The sequence below is a fragment of the Stegostoma tigrinum genome, chromosome 12 (genome assembly GCF_030684315.1).
Source record: "Stegostoma tigrinum isolate sSteTig4 chromosome 12, sSteTig4.hap1, whole genome shotgun sequence".
Taxonomy (NCBI): Eukaryota; Metazoa; Chordata; class Chondrichthyes; order Orectolobiformes; family Stegostomatidae; genus Stegostoma; species Stegostoma tigrinum.
In genome coordinates this window covers 43,527,419-43,547,424 of record NC_081365.1, presented here as the reverse complement: position 1 = coordinate 43,547,424, position 20,006 = coordinate 43,527,419, and the positions used below count along the sequence as shown (strand labels likewise).

Below are 20,006 nucleotides of genomic sequence, written 5' to 3'. Positions count from 1 at the left end.
AAGCAATGCACTTTAGATCGAGAAAGGATAGATCTGGTTTGTTTTTTAAAATGAAGGCAAAGTTAAATAGAGTGTATTGTATTTGATGTCCAATGAGATTTGTAATGCATAGCTCTTTCAAATGCCATGAACAGGTGCAGAAAATAGTCAAGGTGGCTAATGGAATGATAAGTTTTATATCTAAAGGGCTGGAGTATAAGGAGGCAGATGTTATACTGCTAGTTAGAGCCCACCCTGCTCAGACTACTCCGAGCAGGCATGGGCATCACACCTTAGGATGGATGTTTTGGCCTCAGAGGGAATTCAGTGCAGGCTTACAAGGATGAGACTTGGACTTCAGAGGTTATGAGGAGAGATTAGACAAATTCAATCTTTGTTCTCTAGAATTTAGAAGGGGTGGTCTAATTTTCAGAATGCTGACAGGGAAGGATAGGGTAGGTAAAGATAAAGTATTTTCACTGATTGAACATTCAAGAACCACGGGGCATAGCCGAAGAATCAGGGCCAGGCCATTCAGGAGAGATGCTAGAAAGGCAATTCGACAAGCAGAGTAGTGGAGATTTGAAATTCTCTTCCTCAAATCGTGGTGAATGCTAATTCAACTGTGAATTTAAAAATCAACTGCTAATTTAAATGTGAGATGGATAATTTTTTATTAAGCAAGGCCATCCAGGGATATGGGCCAAAAGGGAGGACTTCAACTAGGTCAACCTCAACCACCAACACATCTCCCGCTCACCTAGAAGACCAAACTTCCTGGACCACTGCTACACATCAAAGATGCCTACTGCTCCATGGCCATCCATACTTCAGAAAAATAAGATCACAACACTACGTTCCTCTTCCCAGCTTACAAGCAGAAGCTGAATTCGGAGCATCCTTCAGAAAGTAATCTAATGCTGGTTTGAAGCAGTGAGAGCACATCTCTGGGACTGCGTGGAATCATCAGAATGGACTATATTCAAGAATTCAGCAGAAAGCCTGGACAAGTATGCCACTACCATCATCGAACTCATTAGCAAGTGTGTGGAGGACTGTGCGCCAAAGATGTCATTCGGAGTGTTCCCCAAACAGAAACCTGGGATGAATCAAGAAATTCACTGTCTACTGAAGACCAGACGTACAGCATTCAAATCAGACAATTCAGATTTACACAGAAGATACAGATATTATCTCTGCAACGCCATTCTTGATGCCAGAGGCAGTACTGGATCAAGTCAGAAGATCAAACTAACCACACGGACACCCACTGCCTGTGGCAAGGTCTACACAACATAATGGGATACAAACTGAAGCAAAGCCAGATAGCAGACAAAAAGACATCCCTCCCTGAATCACTTAATGCATTCTATGCGTGGTTCAAGCAGAAGACAGTGGCATGGTATCACCTGACCCGAAAGCCCCGGATGCACCTGTTCCCTCTGTCACCAATGCAGCTGTCAGGTTGCTCTTCCTAAGGGTCAACCCAAGGAAAGCGATGGGCCTGGACGGAGTCGTTAGCTATGCATTCGGATCCTATGCGGACCAGTTGCAGAGGCAAAGGCATTCACTGACATCTTTAACCTCTCCTTTCCAAAAGACGAAGTCCCCATCTGTTTCAATTAGACCACCATCACCCCAACACCCAAGAAAGCACATGAAATGTGCCTTAATGACTACTGCCCAGTGGCTCTGTCCTCCAATTATTAAATATTTCAAAAAGCTGGTCATGGCTCACATCAACTTTAGCCTCCCTACCTGCTTCAATCCCCTACAAGTGGCCTACCAAAATAACAGGTCCACAGCAGATGCCATTTTCCTAGCCTTGCACTCATCTGGAACATCTGAACAACAAGGACACCAATGTCAAACTCCAACTCATTGTCTACAGATCCACCTTCAACACCATAATCACCTCCAGAATAATCAAGTCTCAGCTAATCTCAAGACCCAAGTCTCAGTTTCACCCTCTACAACTGGCCTTCAACTTCCTGACCCACAGGCCATGATCAGTGAAGACAGACAACTGCACCTCTTCCATGATAGCCCTCAACACTGGGACACACCAAGGATGCATTCTCAGCCTCCTACTCTACTCCCTATACATCCGAATTCTGAATGAATGCCAGCTACAAATTTGCTGATGACACCACTGTGATAGGACGGATGTCAAACAATGATGAATCAGAATACATAAAGTACACAGACAACTTGGTGTCGTGGTGCAACGATAGTAACTTCTCTCTCAATGTCAGCAAAACAAAAGAACTGATCATTGGCTTCAGGAGGAAAGTACGCGCCCCCATCTACATCAATGGAGCGAAGGGTGAGAGCATTAAATTCCTAGGAGTGACAATAACTGACACCCTTTCCTGGACTTCACATGTAGATACGACTGTCAGGGCGGCACAACATCGCCTGTTCTTCCTTAAGTGGCTTCGGAAATTCATTATGTCCAGATGGACCCTCACCAACTGTTACAGATACACCACAGAAATCATTCTATCCAAGCGTATAACAGCCTAGTATGGCAACTGCTCCACCGAGAACTGTAACAAACTATAGAAGGGTGCATGCATAGCCCAGACCACCACAGAAGCCAACTTCCTATCCATGGACATAATGTACACATTGCATTGCTGTGGAAGGGCTGCTGTCAAAGACTCCTCCCATCCCAGTTTCTTCCATCAGGCAGAAGATACAGAAGCTTGAACACACATGCACCGACAGGTTCAAGAACAGCTTCTTCCCTGCTGTTATTAGAGAGTCCATTCATCAGTCTACCTTCAAATAATGTCGATCTTGTTAATGTTGATCTTGATTTGTGCACCTCCTGTGCAGTATAACCTGAATGCCTCATTGTCCAAGCACCCTATGATCGCAGGTCCTTGTTTGCCATGCTCTGCCCGTACAGCTCACAAAACAAAGCTTTTCACTATACTTAGGTGAATGAGGCCATGAATCAGCCATGATCTTATGAATGGAGGAGCAGGCTCGAGGGGCTGGATGGCCTATTCCAGTTCCTGGGGTTAATGTTTTAAATCCTATGACTTCAGAAATTTGAAAATTGTTTGAAAAGCATGAATATTAAACACATTTTTCATTATCTTTAATTTTAGCAGGAATGAATTTCAAGAAGCTCTCCCGAATTCTTGTTAGTTTCACTTCACCATTCTTTTTTGCAAATGAGATATTGAGCAAGCAACCTATAGCAAGATCTAAATCAATGGCAGTTTCTAGTCAAGAAATAGCATTTACCAACATCAGATACCCCTGTTCTGATTCCCAAGTATATCAATAGCATCACAATCTTAAAAATGACAGATTAATGTTCATTTTCAAATTTACTTCCAAGATTTGCAATTTTTAAGAAAAAATGAAATTGAATCCTTATGACTCTCCTTACAATTAATATATTGTGTTGATTTCAACTACACAAATAAAGGCAGGTGCAGAATAAGACGATGCTTTCTCTCTCAGTCTGGGCCTCCCTCAGGTTAGCTAAAAATTTTGATTCATATTTAATATTGAGTTAAATGGGATGTACACTGCAGGTATATGTCATTGTGCATGACAGTCAGGGAGGCATTATCTAAAGTGACTGCATTTTTAATATTTTATGGTATGTCACAAGTTATACAGAAAATGCTCCATTTCGAAGTGCTGGAAAAGTTCTCTCTTTGGGTGGTAGAATTACTTACCAAATGGATATGATTCTGCCCTGCAGTTATTAGTTTATCCTTATCATGTTCTTCTCATTCTGTTCTCTGATTTCACATGTGCCAAGCTCACATGGAAGGAGTCTGCTGCACCAATTTAGAGGTAGAACAATATTCAAACTACAGATATTTCTAAATATTATCTGGATACTTGCTATAATGTCCAAAGGGCCAAGTATTACAGTTTGTTTTCTCTCCATCTCCAGCACCAATCTTTCTGGTAACATGGTCCATCTTCTGCAACACACTTCCTCAATACAGTAAAAGGCCAATGTATTGAATTTCAGAGGATTAGGCTACAAATGTATCAAATAGCTCTCATTTAACTCAATTTACTTACAACTGGCTTCAAATGTATTCCATGTTTAAACATTCCTAAATGAAACTACAGTGATGGCATAAATGGAAAACACAGTCATTATTATTCAAGTTGTCACATCTTACAATGGCCTAACCTAGTAAAACTTTTTGAAAAATATCAGGAGTTAGCTACTGAAAATCTCTATACCCTACTAATAAATGTGCTGTCATTGAATTTAAATAATCTGCTGTGAAGTCCAATATTTTTTCCGAAGTTTTTGTGCTGCACTGACTGAGCTAGAGAGGGGGCAAGGGTGGTGGTGGGGGGGGGGGGGGGGGGGGAGAAGAGAGAGAAGAGGGAGAGAAGGGAGGGGGGGGTGGTGGGTGGACGGGGGGGGGAGAAGAGGGGGGATGGGGACAACAGGGGGAGACGAGGTGGGAGAGGGAGAGTGTGAGAGTGAGAGGAAGCGTGGGAAGAGAGCTGGAGAGTGTCTGTTGTTCCAAGGAAAACAACCCTAGCCACTCTTATAATAAAAATTCTTCCGCCCAGGCAATTGCTCTTTTGCACCCTCTTCAGGTGCTTTGCCTTAGTCAGGCTTGTCGTCAGGCAGAATTCAGAACAACATTAACACTCCAAGACACAATCCTGAACATAATTTTAAAACCTCATAATTGCAATACTGCTCAAGGAGCCCTCAGACAGCATCTGTCATGTCTTTAATCACTGCGTTGTGAGGAGATTATGTGTGGGCCATTACCTGATGAACTTGGCAGTCCAAACTGTTCTTAGGAGGGGCAGATAGTATGCATGGGCCAAATGAATGGAGCATTACAGAGTAACATATCCTTCAAATATACATAGAACCTTAGCATGCTTAATTCAGTCACATAGAATGGTGGCCATCGAGTGTGACATAACAGAATTTTCTCAAAGATACTTTTCAAAGAAATTTTCAAAGAAAATTATCAGCTCATTTCACCCTGCTCCAGGCAGACTCTGGCAAGGATGATTATTTAGGGGTTTCCAAAGGAAATACTCAGTCCCATTGGTGCATGGAGATCCTCCTCGACATCAATAAACACGTGAGCAAATTCAGCATGGAGTTTGGTGTATTTTCCATAAAGGTCTCTAACTTTCTGAAAACCTCTGAGGTATCCCTGATGGTTCCTAGGGACAACAATTACTCATTCAGATTCTGTGTCGCTCTGTCAATCATGAGGTATTCCCGTAGGTGACTTTGGGACAGCAGGACACTGGTTTGAGAAGAACACTGGCTCAATGTCAGTGGATCTTTTTATAAGCACATTGGATACAAGCATGATATGGAGGTGCTGGTGTTTGACTGGGGTGGGCAATGTCAAAAATCACACAACACCAAGTTATAGTCCAATATGTTTATTTGAAAAACACAAACTTTCGGAGATTCACTCCTCCTTCGCGTGTTGAGTGAGGCTCTGAAAGCGTGTGTTTTCATATAGGTCTGCTAGATGATAACCTGTCATTCCGAGATTTCTGACCTGGATACAAGCAGGAAGACAATCCTGCCTAGCATCAATCAGGTGTTTCTGCACAGTGCTCAATATGCAGGTCTTCTACTGCTTCTATCCATGAGGATAATAAAATGTGAGGCTGGATGAACACAGCAGGGCCAGCAGCATCTCAGGAGCACTCTATCCATGGAGGAATCTGTTACATACAACGAGTTAGCTGTCACTCCAGTGGATCACTCAAATGTATTGATGAGGCAATTAAGGTCATTGTCTAAAATGACTAGACTGGAAGATGGCCAGATGCTCATCATGGAATCTTTATGGAGCAGGTACCATTTGACCTGTCACTAGCTCTCTGAGCATGATTGTTTATTGGCAAACTTATGCCTTTTCCCCACATCCCCGCACATTGTTTAAGCTTAAACAATCATCTAATACCTTTCTGAATATCTCAACTGAATCTGCTTCTACTACACTTCCAAGTTGTGCATTCCGTCCCCAGCTACTCACTGAGAAAATCGTTTGTTTCACTTTGCATTTGCTTCTTTTACAAAACACATTAAATCCACACCCCCTTGATCCTTAAAGAGCAGGAATGGTTTGTCTGTACCTAGGCTGTACAGGCCCGTCAGGATTTTGAGATCTTCCATGAAATGTCTCTTTAGCGTTCTCCTCTCCAAGGAATATAGTTAGACCAATTTCATAACTGAAGTTTCTCATCTCTGGAGATATTTTTGTAAACCTCTTCTACATTTTCTCCAATGCATTCACAATCTTCCTGGAGTATCGTTTCCAGAACTGTACATGTTACTCCAGCTAAGGTTTTTATACACACTCAGCATAATCTCCTTGCTTTGAATGCCAAGCCCCTGTTAATGAAGCCTCATTCTTTAGAGCCAGAGCATGAGATATTCAAGGGCAAATGGAGGAGTGGAAATAAAAACAATAACTATCACTACAGGAAAAGGTGCTAGTGAACCTGAAGAGGGACAAGACTCCTGAGTCCCTGAACCTGAAGGGATGCATCTTAGGATATTACAGAAGTTCCTACAGAGATGGTGAATGCAGTGGTACTAATATTCCAGGAAGCCTTCGATTCTTGTAAAGTCCGAGAGGATAGCCAATGTGATGTCTGTATTTAAAATGAGAAGAAGACAAAAACAAATAACTATAAACCAGTTCGCTCAACATCTGTTGTTGGGAAAATGTTATGCAGACTATTTTAAAGAATGAAATAAGAGAGCACTTAGAAATACATATGATCAAACAGAGTCAGCATGGCTTCATGAAGGGGAAATCATGCGCGACAAAGTTGCTAGAATTCTTTAAGAAAGGAAGAGTCAGGTAGGATAAAGGGGAAGCAGTAGATGTAATATTTGAATTTCCAGAAGGCATGTGATAAAGTACTACACATTAGGCTACTTAAAAAAATGGTTGGAAGTATAATATTAGCATTGATACAGGTTTGTCTAAGAGAAGATAAAGTTGAGTTAACAGGGGGCAGGCATTTTTAGGATGGCAACCTGTAACTAATCAGTCCTGGGACCACAACTATTTTCAACATATATTAATTATTTGGATGGCAAAAGTGATATATTCTAGCCAAGTTCGCAAATGGTTTAAGTAGGTGGACAGGGAAGCGGTGAAGATGCCACAAAGAGCCTGCAGAGGGACACTAACACGTTAAGAGAATGGGCTAAAACTTGGCTGATGGAACACAAAAGTCATGGAAATGTGAAGTTATGCATTTTGGCAGAAAGAATTCAGGAAGTAAAACCCTAGTTGACTGTTTTCTCCGAGGTTACGATTCTCACATATGGGGGAACTACCTTGTCAATCCTATCAAGAACCCATTTACGTCTCCATAAGGTCTTCTCTCATTCTTCTAAATCCCACCCTACTCAACTCTGCTAAGAAATTCCTTCATACCTGGAATCAACCCAGTGAAGCACTAAGCAGCATTTATTCCAATGAAGTCTATGACCTCATGAGATAGCATGCCCGTCAAACCTGTGTAACTAACAAACCTGACCAACATTTTTTATAAATTAGGTATGGCGATGACTGTCAGAAATAGCACGAGGTGTAAATGAGGTGCAAATTCCTGTTGGTAAATTGATTAGGGATAGTCAGCAAGGTTTTGTGAAGGGCCTCGCAAACCTTATTGAGTTCTTTGAGAAGGTGACCAAACAGGTAGATGAATGTAAACCGGTTGATGTGGTGTATATGGATTTCAGCAAGGCATTCGATAAGGTTCCACACAATAGGTTATTGTACAAAATGCAGAGGAATGGAATTGTGGGAGATATAGCAGTTTGGATCGGAAATTGGCTTGCTGAAAGGAGACAGAGGGTGGTAGTTGATGGGAAATGTTCATCCTGGAGACCAGTTACTAGTGGTGTACCGCAAGGGTCGGTGTTGGGTCCACTGCTGTTTGTCATTTTTATAAATGACCTGGATGAGGGCACAGAAGGATGGGTTAGTAAATTTGCAGACGACACTACGGTCGGTGGAGTTGTGGATAGTGACAAAGGATGCTGTAGGTTGCAGAGACATAGATAAGCTGCAGAGCTGGGCTGAGAGGTGGCAAATGGAGTTTAACGCAGACAAGTGTGAGGTGATGCATTGTGGTAGGAGTAACCGGAAGGCAAAGTACTGGGCTAGTGGTAAGATTCTTAGCAGTGTAGATGAGCAGAGACATCTCGGTGTCCATGTACACAGATCCTTGAAAGTTGCCACCCAGGTTGACAGGGCTGTTAAGAAGGCATACAGTGTTTTAGCTTTTATTAATAGAGGGATCGAGTTCCGGAACCAAGAGGTTATGGTGAAGCTGTACAAAACTCTGGTGCGGCCGCACTTGGGAGTATTGTGTACAGTTCTGGTCACCCCATTATAAGAAGGATGTGGAAGCTTTGGAAAGGGTGCAGAGGAGATTTACTAGGATGTTGCCTGGTATGGAGGGAAGGTCTTACGAGGAAAGGCTGAGAGACTTGAGGCTGTTTTCATTAGAGAGGAGGTGGTTGAGAAGTGACTTAATTGAGACATATAAAATAATCAGAGGATTAGATAGGGTGGATAGGGAGAGCCTTTTTCTTAGGATGGTGACGGCAAGCACGAGGGAGCATAGCTTTAAATTGAGGGGTGAAAGATATAGGACAGATGTCAGAGGTAGTTTCTTCACTCAGAGAGTAGTAAGGGAATGGAACGCTTTGCCTGCAACGGTAGCAGATTCGCCAACTTTAGTTACATTTAAGTTGTCATTAGATAAGCATATGGACGTACATGGAATAGTGTAGGTTAGATGGGCTTGAGATCGGTATGACAGGTCGACATAACATCGAGGGCCAAAGGACCTGTACTGTGCTGTAATGTTCTATGTTCTAAATCTGGAGATATTGCAACATATGATTACTTGTATACTTGTTATGCGTGGAGTTTGATTACCCCACAATCAACAGATCAGGAAAACACCAAGTTCTGCTGCGTCTAATCATGACTAGTTCTAGACAATTAAGAAACTGACGGGAAGAGATGGTGACTCCATGTTTAATGATCACAGCCTCTGGCATGAGTGTAAAACTAAACAAGGCTGAAGTGCTTTAACATCTTCAGCCAGAATTGCAAAACGGATGGTCATTTGTAGCTTCTTTTTTTTAAACAAAAAGGTTTCTACAATGGCACAATAACTCTTCAATCAATTCAATTTATTCAACATAATATCAGGAAACAGCTGAAAGCTGGATTTAGAAAAGGCTGAGAGTTTGGGCAACATCTTGGCTGTGGTGGGTGGATTTGTACTGTAGAATTAGCCCACATTCTAACTGCCAACGTAGATACAACTACAATACTGACATCTACCTGACCAAGTTGGAAGTTGCCCAGGTACTTCTTGCCCAATCGGCGAATACTGCCCCAGTATCCTAACTCTATGAAAATCAAAGTCAACAGGGATCAAGGGTGAGAACTTTCCAGTGGCTGCAGTAATATTTAACATAAAAGGAAAATTATTGCCGCTGCGGAAGCCGATTATCGCACGGCTGGGAAACAATGCAAAAGTTCTTTAAGATGCTGTTGTCGTCTTAAGTTCTTCAGATGCTTCGTCAATAGTTTGAGTCTATCAAGCCAGAACTATAACAGCTGCTGATGGTTCTGATCCTTTAACAATTCATCAGTCACTGAAGCGGTCCACAAACACATGCTGCAATTCCCAGAAAATCCCCAAGTTCAAACTAGCAACATCCAGACAACATTAATCTTATTTAATAACCATCTCCAATGGACAGGTGCTCCCTTGGCATTCAATGCATTTAGTTCAACTTCAGAGATGCATCTCAGATATTTTCTCTACTGTACTAGACAGAATGATTCATGGCAACCATTGTCAGTTATATGTTATGCAATGTGATTGCCTATGGAGTAAACTACTGCACATTATAGGCAAAGAGGAGATAACCTTTAAAACTGATACTTGAAAGCTTTTCTAAGATTTTACATGTTGGTCATAAAGATGCATTTCCTAATTGTACTCTAAATACCTGATTGCAGCATAGCTTAGACAGACTTACCAACTGAAACTATTACCATCTCTGAAGCAAATTCTGCTTAATTTCTCTATTCAGTAAAATAAGAAAAGCTACCTTTGATATACTACAACTAACGTAAGTGCATTCTTTATTCTCCCAGCTGTAAAATAAATTATTTCCCATACATGGAAGAAAAATATTGAATTACGTAGCATTTTTTCCTTGCAATCAGATTATTTCAGTGTATAATGTTAAAAGTTGGCAACTTTATTCTCAGTTTATTAGCTATACGAATGTATTAACAATGCAGTATTGAATTAAGTCATTACTACTAACGAAGTTGCCCGAACTTCAAATTATATCCAATGAATAATTCAAAATTATGTAACATCTGTAATATGGAAACATATCCCTAGATGCTTCATAGAAGCTAATCAACCAAAATCCTGATACCAACATAAAAGAAAAACATTAAGAGGGCAACCCAAAGCTTGATTAAAGTTTTTACTTTTAAGAAGGTCTTGATGCATATAGGGGAGGTGGAGACAGAGATTTACAAGAGTTTCCAAAACTTTGGTCTTTCACAACTGCACTATAAATGATGTGATGAATTGACTAGGGAATGCAGAAGATTTCAGAGTGGAAGATTAGCTCCTGAAGTAGTTAGAAAAGCTTACAAATATGGGAAGAAATAGATAGAGAAGTGTAAACAAAAGGATCAGTTTTAAATCAGGTGCAGTACATCAAACCAATACAAGCCTGACCATGGTGACAGTCGAGCAGGTTTGGTGCAGAATATCACACAGTTCATTGACCACAGTAGGTGAGAGGCCAGCCAGAAAAATGTCAAAATCGATTCAGCGATGTTGACTTGATAAGTGAGGCCCACTTCAAAGACATTGTTCTTTACAAAGAACTTTTTTTTTCCATTTTAGATTGAGGACTGACAGGGGAAAATGTTTTCAAGACTAAGGATTGTTGAAGAATTGCCATTCTTTTTAAAAACAAGTATTCTGACACTTGTTGCAAATACTGTTTATAGATCTGCTTGTTCAAGCATAGTAGATGCCTAGTTTTTTTTCAGATGAGCTAGCGCCAAGGGGGAAGTATGAACGGACCTCTGGCTGGGAACAAGTAGCTGAATGGTCTGCAGACTAGTGATGAGCTATCAATGGCAAAGGCCTTAACCCTTGTCAATAACAATGTGATTGGCTCCCAGGTAGGTGAACAGCTTGGGAGAAGTAATCAGATCTCTGCAAAGGCAGTAGCTGTCACTTTCCTCTGCAAAAAGTATCTCAAACTTGAAGACTGCCAGTTTATTCACACTTTACTGTTGTTGCAATTGTGGCTTTTAATTGATAAATTAAAGACCTTTACAAGTGGGAACTAGTCACGATGTGCTTCTTATAAACAAGCGTAATTATCTGAAGAAAGATTGAGAAGCAGTGTCCTGACCATCTTAAAAATCATCCCAGCAAACCTTGTGGTCAGGGGCCACTGAACTGCCTTCCCAGTCTTACCCGCCACCCATTTTTATTTGTCTATGTATGAGAAAAGGGAGCATATAAGGGGTTAGAGTTTTAAATAGTAGGGTCATATGCCAACAGCTCCTAATTGTTTGCCTAAAGCTAGAATATTTATAATAAATAATTATTCTTGTTAAGTATGAACACCTGTCCATGCATTTTTTCCCATCAACCTGGCTTTAAAACACAGACCAATTAAGGAATCTTGTATACTTTAATAAAATCTTTAACTTCTGCGATGATTCCAGGAATTGTGGTACTTGATTTCTAGCAAGTTACCCCATGTTACACCAGGTAACCATTTTAAGTTTTGAAGAATAATAGAGAATAGATAAATCACATGGTAAAATGGCATTCTGCTCATCTATAGATTAAAATAAATATTTTGATGGCTCTACAGCCATCACTACATGTACATCACTAGACTGTTTTTGAAAATACATGCGGAATTACAGCATCCAGTGCTTATTATAGAGCATACCATTGCACATCTAGATATTGGGCAGCTAAAAAAAAGTCAATATTGAGAATGTGGCATCCTTACCTGTCATTCATAGCAACACAGGACTAGGAGTAGGCCGTTCAGCACCTTGAGCCTGCTCCACCATTCAACAAGACTGAAATGCTCTTTTCATTTTGGAGAAAAGAGTTAGCTTAACTAATTAATTCGTAAGAAATCATATGTTATGTAAGTAAAAATTTCATGACGCTGTAGATCTGCTGCCAAATAGCATTATGATCTGCTTCACTATGTAAAACTTCAGGATTCATCACATCTCCAGTAAATTTTGACCAAATTATCTGAAATTAACCAGTCATATACACTTAAGTGTAAACCTGGCAGATTGCAGATACTTCTGAGGATTGGAAAACCAGCTCGGCTCATGAATGGACTCTGAAAAGATAACCTATTATTGTGAACTAAAATTTTGGATGCATGATTCCTCCAATTCCAAGGAAGCAGAAAATCCAATCTTCATCCTAATTAAATGATCAACAAGCAACTTGGGATGTTCATCGTAAGAGAAAAGCCTTTGTCTTGGAAAAGAGGATAGTATGCAGCTTGCCATGGCTCCTTAGGCAGTCAGGAACATAAGTGCTAGTGACTGAGGAAGAATTAATCTACTTGCATGCAGTTACAGGTTGTAACCACAAGCTGCCACTACAGAGTTACGCATACATCCATTTTATTTTTTATTTTACTTACTTCATTGTGAAGTTGTTTAACAAGAACATTCACATACATGGACACGCACAAGTTATCATAGGTTAGTATGAATTGGTGACCATTGGGACCAATATTCTGTGATTCTGAGAAGATGGAAAATAAACTAAAACCTCTGACCTACTCTTAAAATATTCTTAACAGTTTACAAGTTAACCAAGCATTGTAGGGTCTTACAATGCTGCTTAGACTTTAATAAGGACATTAGGAAGATTAATCGTAATAGTAGATTTTAAAGAAGCCTGTAAAAGGAGAATGGCAAAGTGGAGAAATTTGTATATACAATTCCTGAGGTGTGCTTTAGGTAGCTAAACACATAACTGGCAATGCTGAAATGAAATGAAGAGAAATTAGATAATTAAAAAGAGCACAACTGCAAGAACTGAGGGGTTGGAATGACTGAAAGCCTGGTGGAGGTTAGATGGGTTGGCATAGCTAGACAAGTTGGAATTTAAAAATGAAAACGAGTATTTTAAATTTGATGCTGGAGACAGTGCAGTGCCAAATACAGTGTTGTTTTCTTGGATGAAGTGTATTTCTTGAGGATGGAGAACAGGAAATTGAAGGTGAGAACTGGAGCAATGGACTACAGGCAAATGGAAATACAAGCAAGGAACAAGGGTAGGCAATTCAGCCTTTCAAACCTGCTCAACCATTCAATAAGATCATGACTGGCCTGATTCAAAGCTCAACTCGGATTCCTGCATAGCCCCAATAATATTTCATCTACTTGGAATTTAAGAATATATCTACTACTGGCTTAGAAAAAGTTAAAGATTCTGCATCCACTGCGTTCTGAGTGAGGAAATTCCAAAGACTCCCAACCCCCAGAATTTTTTCCCTTATGTCTTATATGGGCAATTCTATTTTTAAACTATGACTCCGTTCTAAATTCTCCCACAAACGGAAACATCCTTTCCATGTAAGGCCATAAGATATAGAAACAGTAGTGAAGCATTTGGTCCAGTAAGCATGCTCTGCCATTCAACAGAATCATTGCTGATTCATACAATCATGTTCAGTTTCTATCCTTTCCCCATAATTTTCTATTCATCTATTGATTCTTCTATACCTCTGCGGCAAGGAGTTCAAAAGTCAATCAACTCTCAGAGAAGAAATTCCTCCTTATTTCAATCTTAAATTGGCAACTCTTTATTCTGGGACAATGCCTTCGGGTCCTAGATTCTCCCATGAGGAGGAGCATCCTCTCAGCATTTACCTTGCTAAGCTCCTTAAGAATTCTATATGTTTCAAGATCACCCCTCATTCTTTCAATCTCTAATGAGTCAAGTTCGAATCTGTTTAACCTTTGCTCATAAGGCAATTCTCAACTGTCTCCTAAATCTTTTCTTAAAATAGGGGACCAAAACTGTTCGTGGTACTCTAGATGTGGTATCACCAGCACCTTTTATAACTGCAATAAGACCTCTGACTCAAATTCTCCAAATTGCTTGAAATAAGGGCGAACATTGCATTAGCCTTCCTGATGACCTGCTGCATGTGCACTATCTTTGTGTTTTGTGCACAAGTATCCTTAATTCCCTTTGACTTTCAGCTTTCTGTACATTTTTTCCATTTAAATAATACTCTTATGTTCTTCCTTCCAAAATGAAGAACTTCGCATTTTGCCATAGTACATACCATTTGCCAACTTCTGTGCCCTAAAAATTTTTATAAATTGTTTATGTCCCTTTCGCAACCTGCCCTTCCACCTGTTGTTATGTCATCTGAAAATCTGGCTACAGAACATACACTTTCTTCCTCCAAATCATTAATATTAATTGTAAACAGCTGTAGTCTCAACACCATTCCCCGTAGAAGTGCCCACTGGTCACAGGTCACCAAACTGGAAAAGAACCCGTGTCTCCAATTGCTGTTTGCTGCCCAATAGTTAACTTTCTATCCATGCCAGCATACTATTGCCAACACCGTGGACCCTTGTCTTATGACTTAGCTTTTTGTTGAACATCTTCTGGAAGTCGAAATACAACCTAACTATTGATTCCTCTCTATCTACCCTGGTTAGTCAAACATGAATTTCCTTTCATGAAGCCATGAAGACTTTGCTTGATTAGACCATGGTTTTACAAACATTTTATTGTTTCCTTAATTTACAAAAAATGAAAGAACTAGAGATGCTGGAGATCAGAGTTAACGTTTCAGGTCTAGTGAACCTTGCTCACAACTGAGTTCTGAAGAGAGGTCACTGGACCTGAAACATGAAGTCTGATTTCTCTTCACAGATGCTGCCAGGCCTGCTGAGTTTTTCCATCAACTTCTGTTTTTGTTATTATTTCCTTAATAATTGATTCCAATACTTTTCCAAATATAGATGTTAGGCTTATCGCTCTTCAGGTTTTCAACAGAGGGGTCACATTCGCAGTTTTCCAATCCTCTTGTACTTCTCCATATTCTAACAATTTTTGGAAAATTACAACCAATACATCCACTATCTCTTTTAGGATTTTAGGATGCAAACCATCAGGGCCAAGGGTCTCACTTGCCTTTAGCCTCCTTAAATTTGTCTAATACTACTTCTCTAGTGATGATGTTACTTAATTCCTCCCCGTTATTCTTTATTATTAGTGGGAGGTTCGACTGTCATGCACCATAAATACTGATGCACACCTTCTGTTTAACTCCTTTGCAAGTACCTTGTTCCCCATATCCATCTCCACAGATTCACTTTCTAAGGGGCTTATGTTCACTTCGATCTCTCGATATTTAAAGAAGCTCTTGTTGTCAGTCTTCTTATTCTACACTTGTTTGTCTTCAGTTTATTTTCTATTTCTTTATTATGTTTTTCGTCCTTTTTTGCTGGATTCTGAACTTACTGTAGTCTTTAGGACTACGTTGATTTTTGTCTCCTTATATATGCTTCAATTTCAATTTTACTTTCTCCTTAACTTCCCTCTTAGAATCTTATCCTTCTTTCTGGGATGTATTTTTGCCAAGAGTCAAATTATCTCCTGAAATGTCTGCCATGTTTATTTACTGTCATTCTTGTTAATCTATCTGCTCAGTTCACGTATCCTCATTTCTGTGTAATTCCCTTCTTGAAGTTAAACTCAGTTGTTTCCTATCCAAGCTGCTCATTCTCAAACAGTGTACTAAATTGTATCATGTTATCATCACTATTTCCTAGGGGATCTTTTACTCTGAGGTTATTTGTTAAACCTGCGTCATTATCCATCACCATTTCCAAGTTAGCCTGGTTAAGTCCTCTGTGGATTTTATATTTTTGAGTTAAGTCACCTCCGATTCTTCTAAACTCCATTTGGCACCAGTTTAGCCTTTCCTCATTTTAAAGCAATCTGCTCATTTCAGTAAAAACTGAAAGAACAGCAGATGCTATAAATCAGGAACAAAAACAGAAGCTGCTAGAAAAGCTCAGTAGGTCTGGCAGCATCTGTAAAGTAAAAAAAATTCAGAGTTAACGTTTTGGGTCCTGTGAAACTTTCTCAGAACGGTTCCGAGGAAGGGACGCCAGACCTTAAATGTTAACATTGAATTTTTTCTTCACTGATGCTGCCAGACTTGCTGAGCTTTTCTAACAGCTTCCGTTTTTGCTCCTGCTCATTTCAGTTATTAGTCCAGTAAACTTTCTCTGAATTGCTTCCAATGCATTTAACATCCTGCTCTAAGTATGGTGACCAGATGCTGTCTCACCAAGGCCTGCATGATTGAAGCATAACCTCCCTATTCTTGCCTTCAATTCCACTCGCAATAAATAATATAATTCTATCAGCTTTCCTGATTACTTGCTGTAACTGCACACTAACTGCAATTCATGCACTAGGACACCCAGACATCTCTGCATCATCTTCTTTATTCTTTCTACCAAAATGGACGAATTCACACTCTTCCCCTTTTCCACATGCCATATCTTTGCTAACCCACTTAATCCTTTAGAAGTTTATGTCTTCTTCACAATATACCTTAGTACCCTTCCTTGTGTAGTTAGCAAATATATCCACTTTATCTGCAGTTACTTCATCCAAGTTATTTGTAGAAATAGTGAAGTGTTGAGGCACCGACACCTATGGTGCATCCTGTGTGACTGCCTGCCAGACTGAAAAGGATTCATTTATTCCTATTCATTGCTTCTTGTTATCCAGCCAACCTTCTATCCGTGCTAATATGTTACCCCTCAACATCATTTTCTATAATAACCTTTAACGAGACACCTATCAAATACTTTCTGGAAATCTAACTACATTACAGCCATTTGGTGGCTTGGCAGCATGATGGCTCAGTGGTTAGCACTGTTACCTCAGTGCCAGGGACGCAGTTTGATTCCCGCCTTGGGTGACTGTCTATATGGAGTCCGCTCATTCTCTCTCTGTGTGTGTGTGTGTGTATGTGTGTGTGTATGTGTGTGTGTGTGTATGTGTGTGTGTATGTGTGTGTGTATGTGTGTGTGTATGTGTGTGTGTATGTGTGTGTGTATGTGTGTGTGTATGTGTATGTGTATGTGTGTATGTGTGTGTGTGTGTGTGGGGTTCCCCGCCACTGTCCAAAGATGTGCAGGTTAGGTGGACTGGTCATGCTACACACAGGAAGCCATCACCCTACAAGAGCCTTCCAGACTGATGAGGTCACAGCTAACTTGTTTCCATTAAATATTTACAGATATTCATTGACAAGTAATACATTACTTCAGTGATTTCAATTTTCTTGGCTTCCAGTTAACTTTGTAAGTTTAAAACTATTTTGCCCATGCTACACCTTCCTTGAACTCTGCAGATGCCTGTTTCAGCAGAAACAGAGGTGGCTTTCAGCCCCAGAAAAAAACATGGCTGGCTCCCAGTCTTCACCTGGCAGCTCCCTCATTAATAGCACTTCTTTCCTGCCTAAACTACTCCCTCTTCCTCCAATCACAGGCTGCTGTTTTCATGATTCCATCAGAAGCAAGCATGAGCACAAATCAGCCTTCGCTTAATTTTCTTCATTGCACTTAGGGGCAACCACTTGCTGTTCAGACACCCCACAAATGAATTTTTTCTGGGTGGTTTGTACATTGTCATCTCTTCCCCCACCAATGTTTTGGGTCCTGTTATGTACAAAGGGTTCCTGAGTGGAAAATCTGTCAAGCTTTTAAAAAGAATGGAACTGAAACAGCAAGAAGGTCTCAGACAAAATGAGTTTATAGAAGTCATGGATGGAACAGACAGGAGAGAAAACAGAAATAAACCTTTGGTATAGAGTAAGGAAAGACATGAGGGACAATTTTGGTTTTGTGGGTAGAGGTGGAAAGGTAACAAGAAAAAAGAGGAAAGGCAGTGGAATGAATAGTCTGTCTTGGTGATGAATGTTTTGCACTTCTAACTGAAGGTACAAAAACACAGGGGGAAAGACAGGAACAAATAGGCTGTTGAAGACTTCATGCCTGTTCTGTTCAATTACATTATGCCTATCTGTATTCATTTGGTTTTGGAAATAACAACTCTTTTTAAAGTTCTGAATAACACTAATCCATGGTCCTCCAAGCAACCTTCAGAAAAATTACTCTGTATCGTTGATTCAAGTGGAAGAACAATTGACAAAATAACATTTACATATGCAATGACAAAGTCAAACAAGAAATTTTCTAAGTAAATGCCAATTGTCTGCATTGTAATACAGGTGGGCATTATGCTAAAAATATAGGTGATCAAGCTTGTGCTATTTACAGCAGATATCAAATCAGCAACATATAACAAACAAGCTTATTCAACTGCAGTTGGATTTGCAGCAGCACAGTTCTTGTGATACAGACTGAATAGGCCAGTAACACTAACAAAACAAACCTTACAACACACGAAATATTCGTCCTGGCCCATAAAGTCAATTCCAAATAGGTCACATAGGTGGTTATCTATTTCCCTATTCAATTTAATTAAAAAATGTGCAGACATATTGGAATCGACTTTTGTAAGTTCTTAAGCAAAATAGTTTCACTTATTAGTTAACTTATTCATATTCTTCCACAAATGAGCCTCTGCTCAGGGATTTTCTGCAAATAAAACTGCATCACCAGTCAATTAACTTACCTTCACATCACGGTGAATGATATTATTGTCATGACAATAGCGTAGTGCTTCTAGTATCTGTCGCATGTAGTGACTACAAATACAAAAAAAGTTAGAATTATGCATATCTCTAGGTGTTAGCAGCAAAGAACAGAACATACTATGTAATAATTTAACTTCAAAGTTGTGCCATAACACTTTTAATCAGTTCAATATGCCAATGCTCACAGGGAAGTGTAACAGAAGACCGAACCAATGTGTCTCTTGTGTTCTCAGGTTCAAATATTTGCATATCCTAAAGGCAGTGAGTGGTATTGCCAGAAATTTCCTACCCATCCTTACAAAAAATTCTGGTCTGTGTTTTATATATGATGTAAAGCACAAACTTGCATCTTATACCATGGCACAGTGTGTTATTACTCCAATGTGTTGCATCACCATCATGAAACACGACTTCTGTATCATGAGGACAATGTGTAGCAGAAAACTGAAATGTATTCATATGTAAACCAACTTTTAATGCTCAAGTCAAAATGCAATTATTAAAAACACAAAGGCTCATTTTGTACTACAAAACAGTTCTTTAACTAATTCACTAAAACCCCATGTCACACTTACACTACCATCCAATACTTACTTGAGATCAGATACAACATTGCAGATGACAGATATTAGATTTCTTTCCATTCAACTCACACAGGATATTTCCAAAACCTTGTGAAGAAACATCCAGAAATATTTGGACATTTTAACCTAAAAATGTGGCCACTGCATAGAATTTTAAATGCATTCTGTATGTTCAGCGTTCCCTAGAAGTAAGGAAATATACAATTTGCTAACTGATTAATTAATAGTTGATTAATAGTAGATCTCTCTCAAGTATTCTGGAGTATGATATTTACCAAGATGAACAAAAGTTTTTGTCCTGTCTACACAATGTTTGAGCCTTCAACAGATCAACCATATTTCCCTGTAATTTGTTATTTTCAAAGTGGAAAACATTTTAGCACTGATTTTCCAGACATTTTAGATTTGTCTTTTGCAAGCAAGGCTAACTCTCAAGAAAGGTCTTATCCAAACAAAGCAACATAAGCTTTACACCATTGAACATGGTTAAGTAATCTCCTGCATCAAAACAAGAACTTGTGGAGTAACAATGGAGTACAAAACATTTAGCGCACAAATGCATTTCTCAAAGTTATATTAAATTACTTGAACTCAAAATACATTCC

At 39.6% G+C, this 20,006-nt stretch overlaps 1 protein-coding gene across 15 annotated transcripts in view; it reads right to left on the bottom strand.

The window, feature by feature from the left end:
- Positions 1-20,006, bottom strand: part of caska (calcium/calmodulin-dependent serine protein kinase a) — a 408,353-nt gene that overhangs the window by 260,796 nt on the left and 127,551 nt on the right. For all 15 annotated transcript variants that reach the window (XM_059650307.1, XM_059650309.1, XM_059650310.1 and 12 more), the window contains one exon: positions 18,796-18,868. In XM_059650307.1, the coding sequence (XP_059506290.1) occupies positions 18,796-18,868 (73 nt within the window). The remainder of the gene's footprint in view (positions 1-18,795; positions 18,869-20,006) is intronic.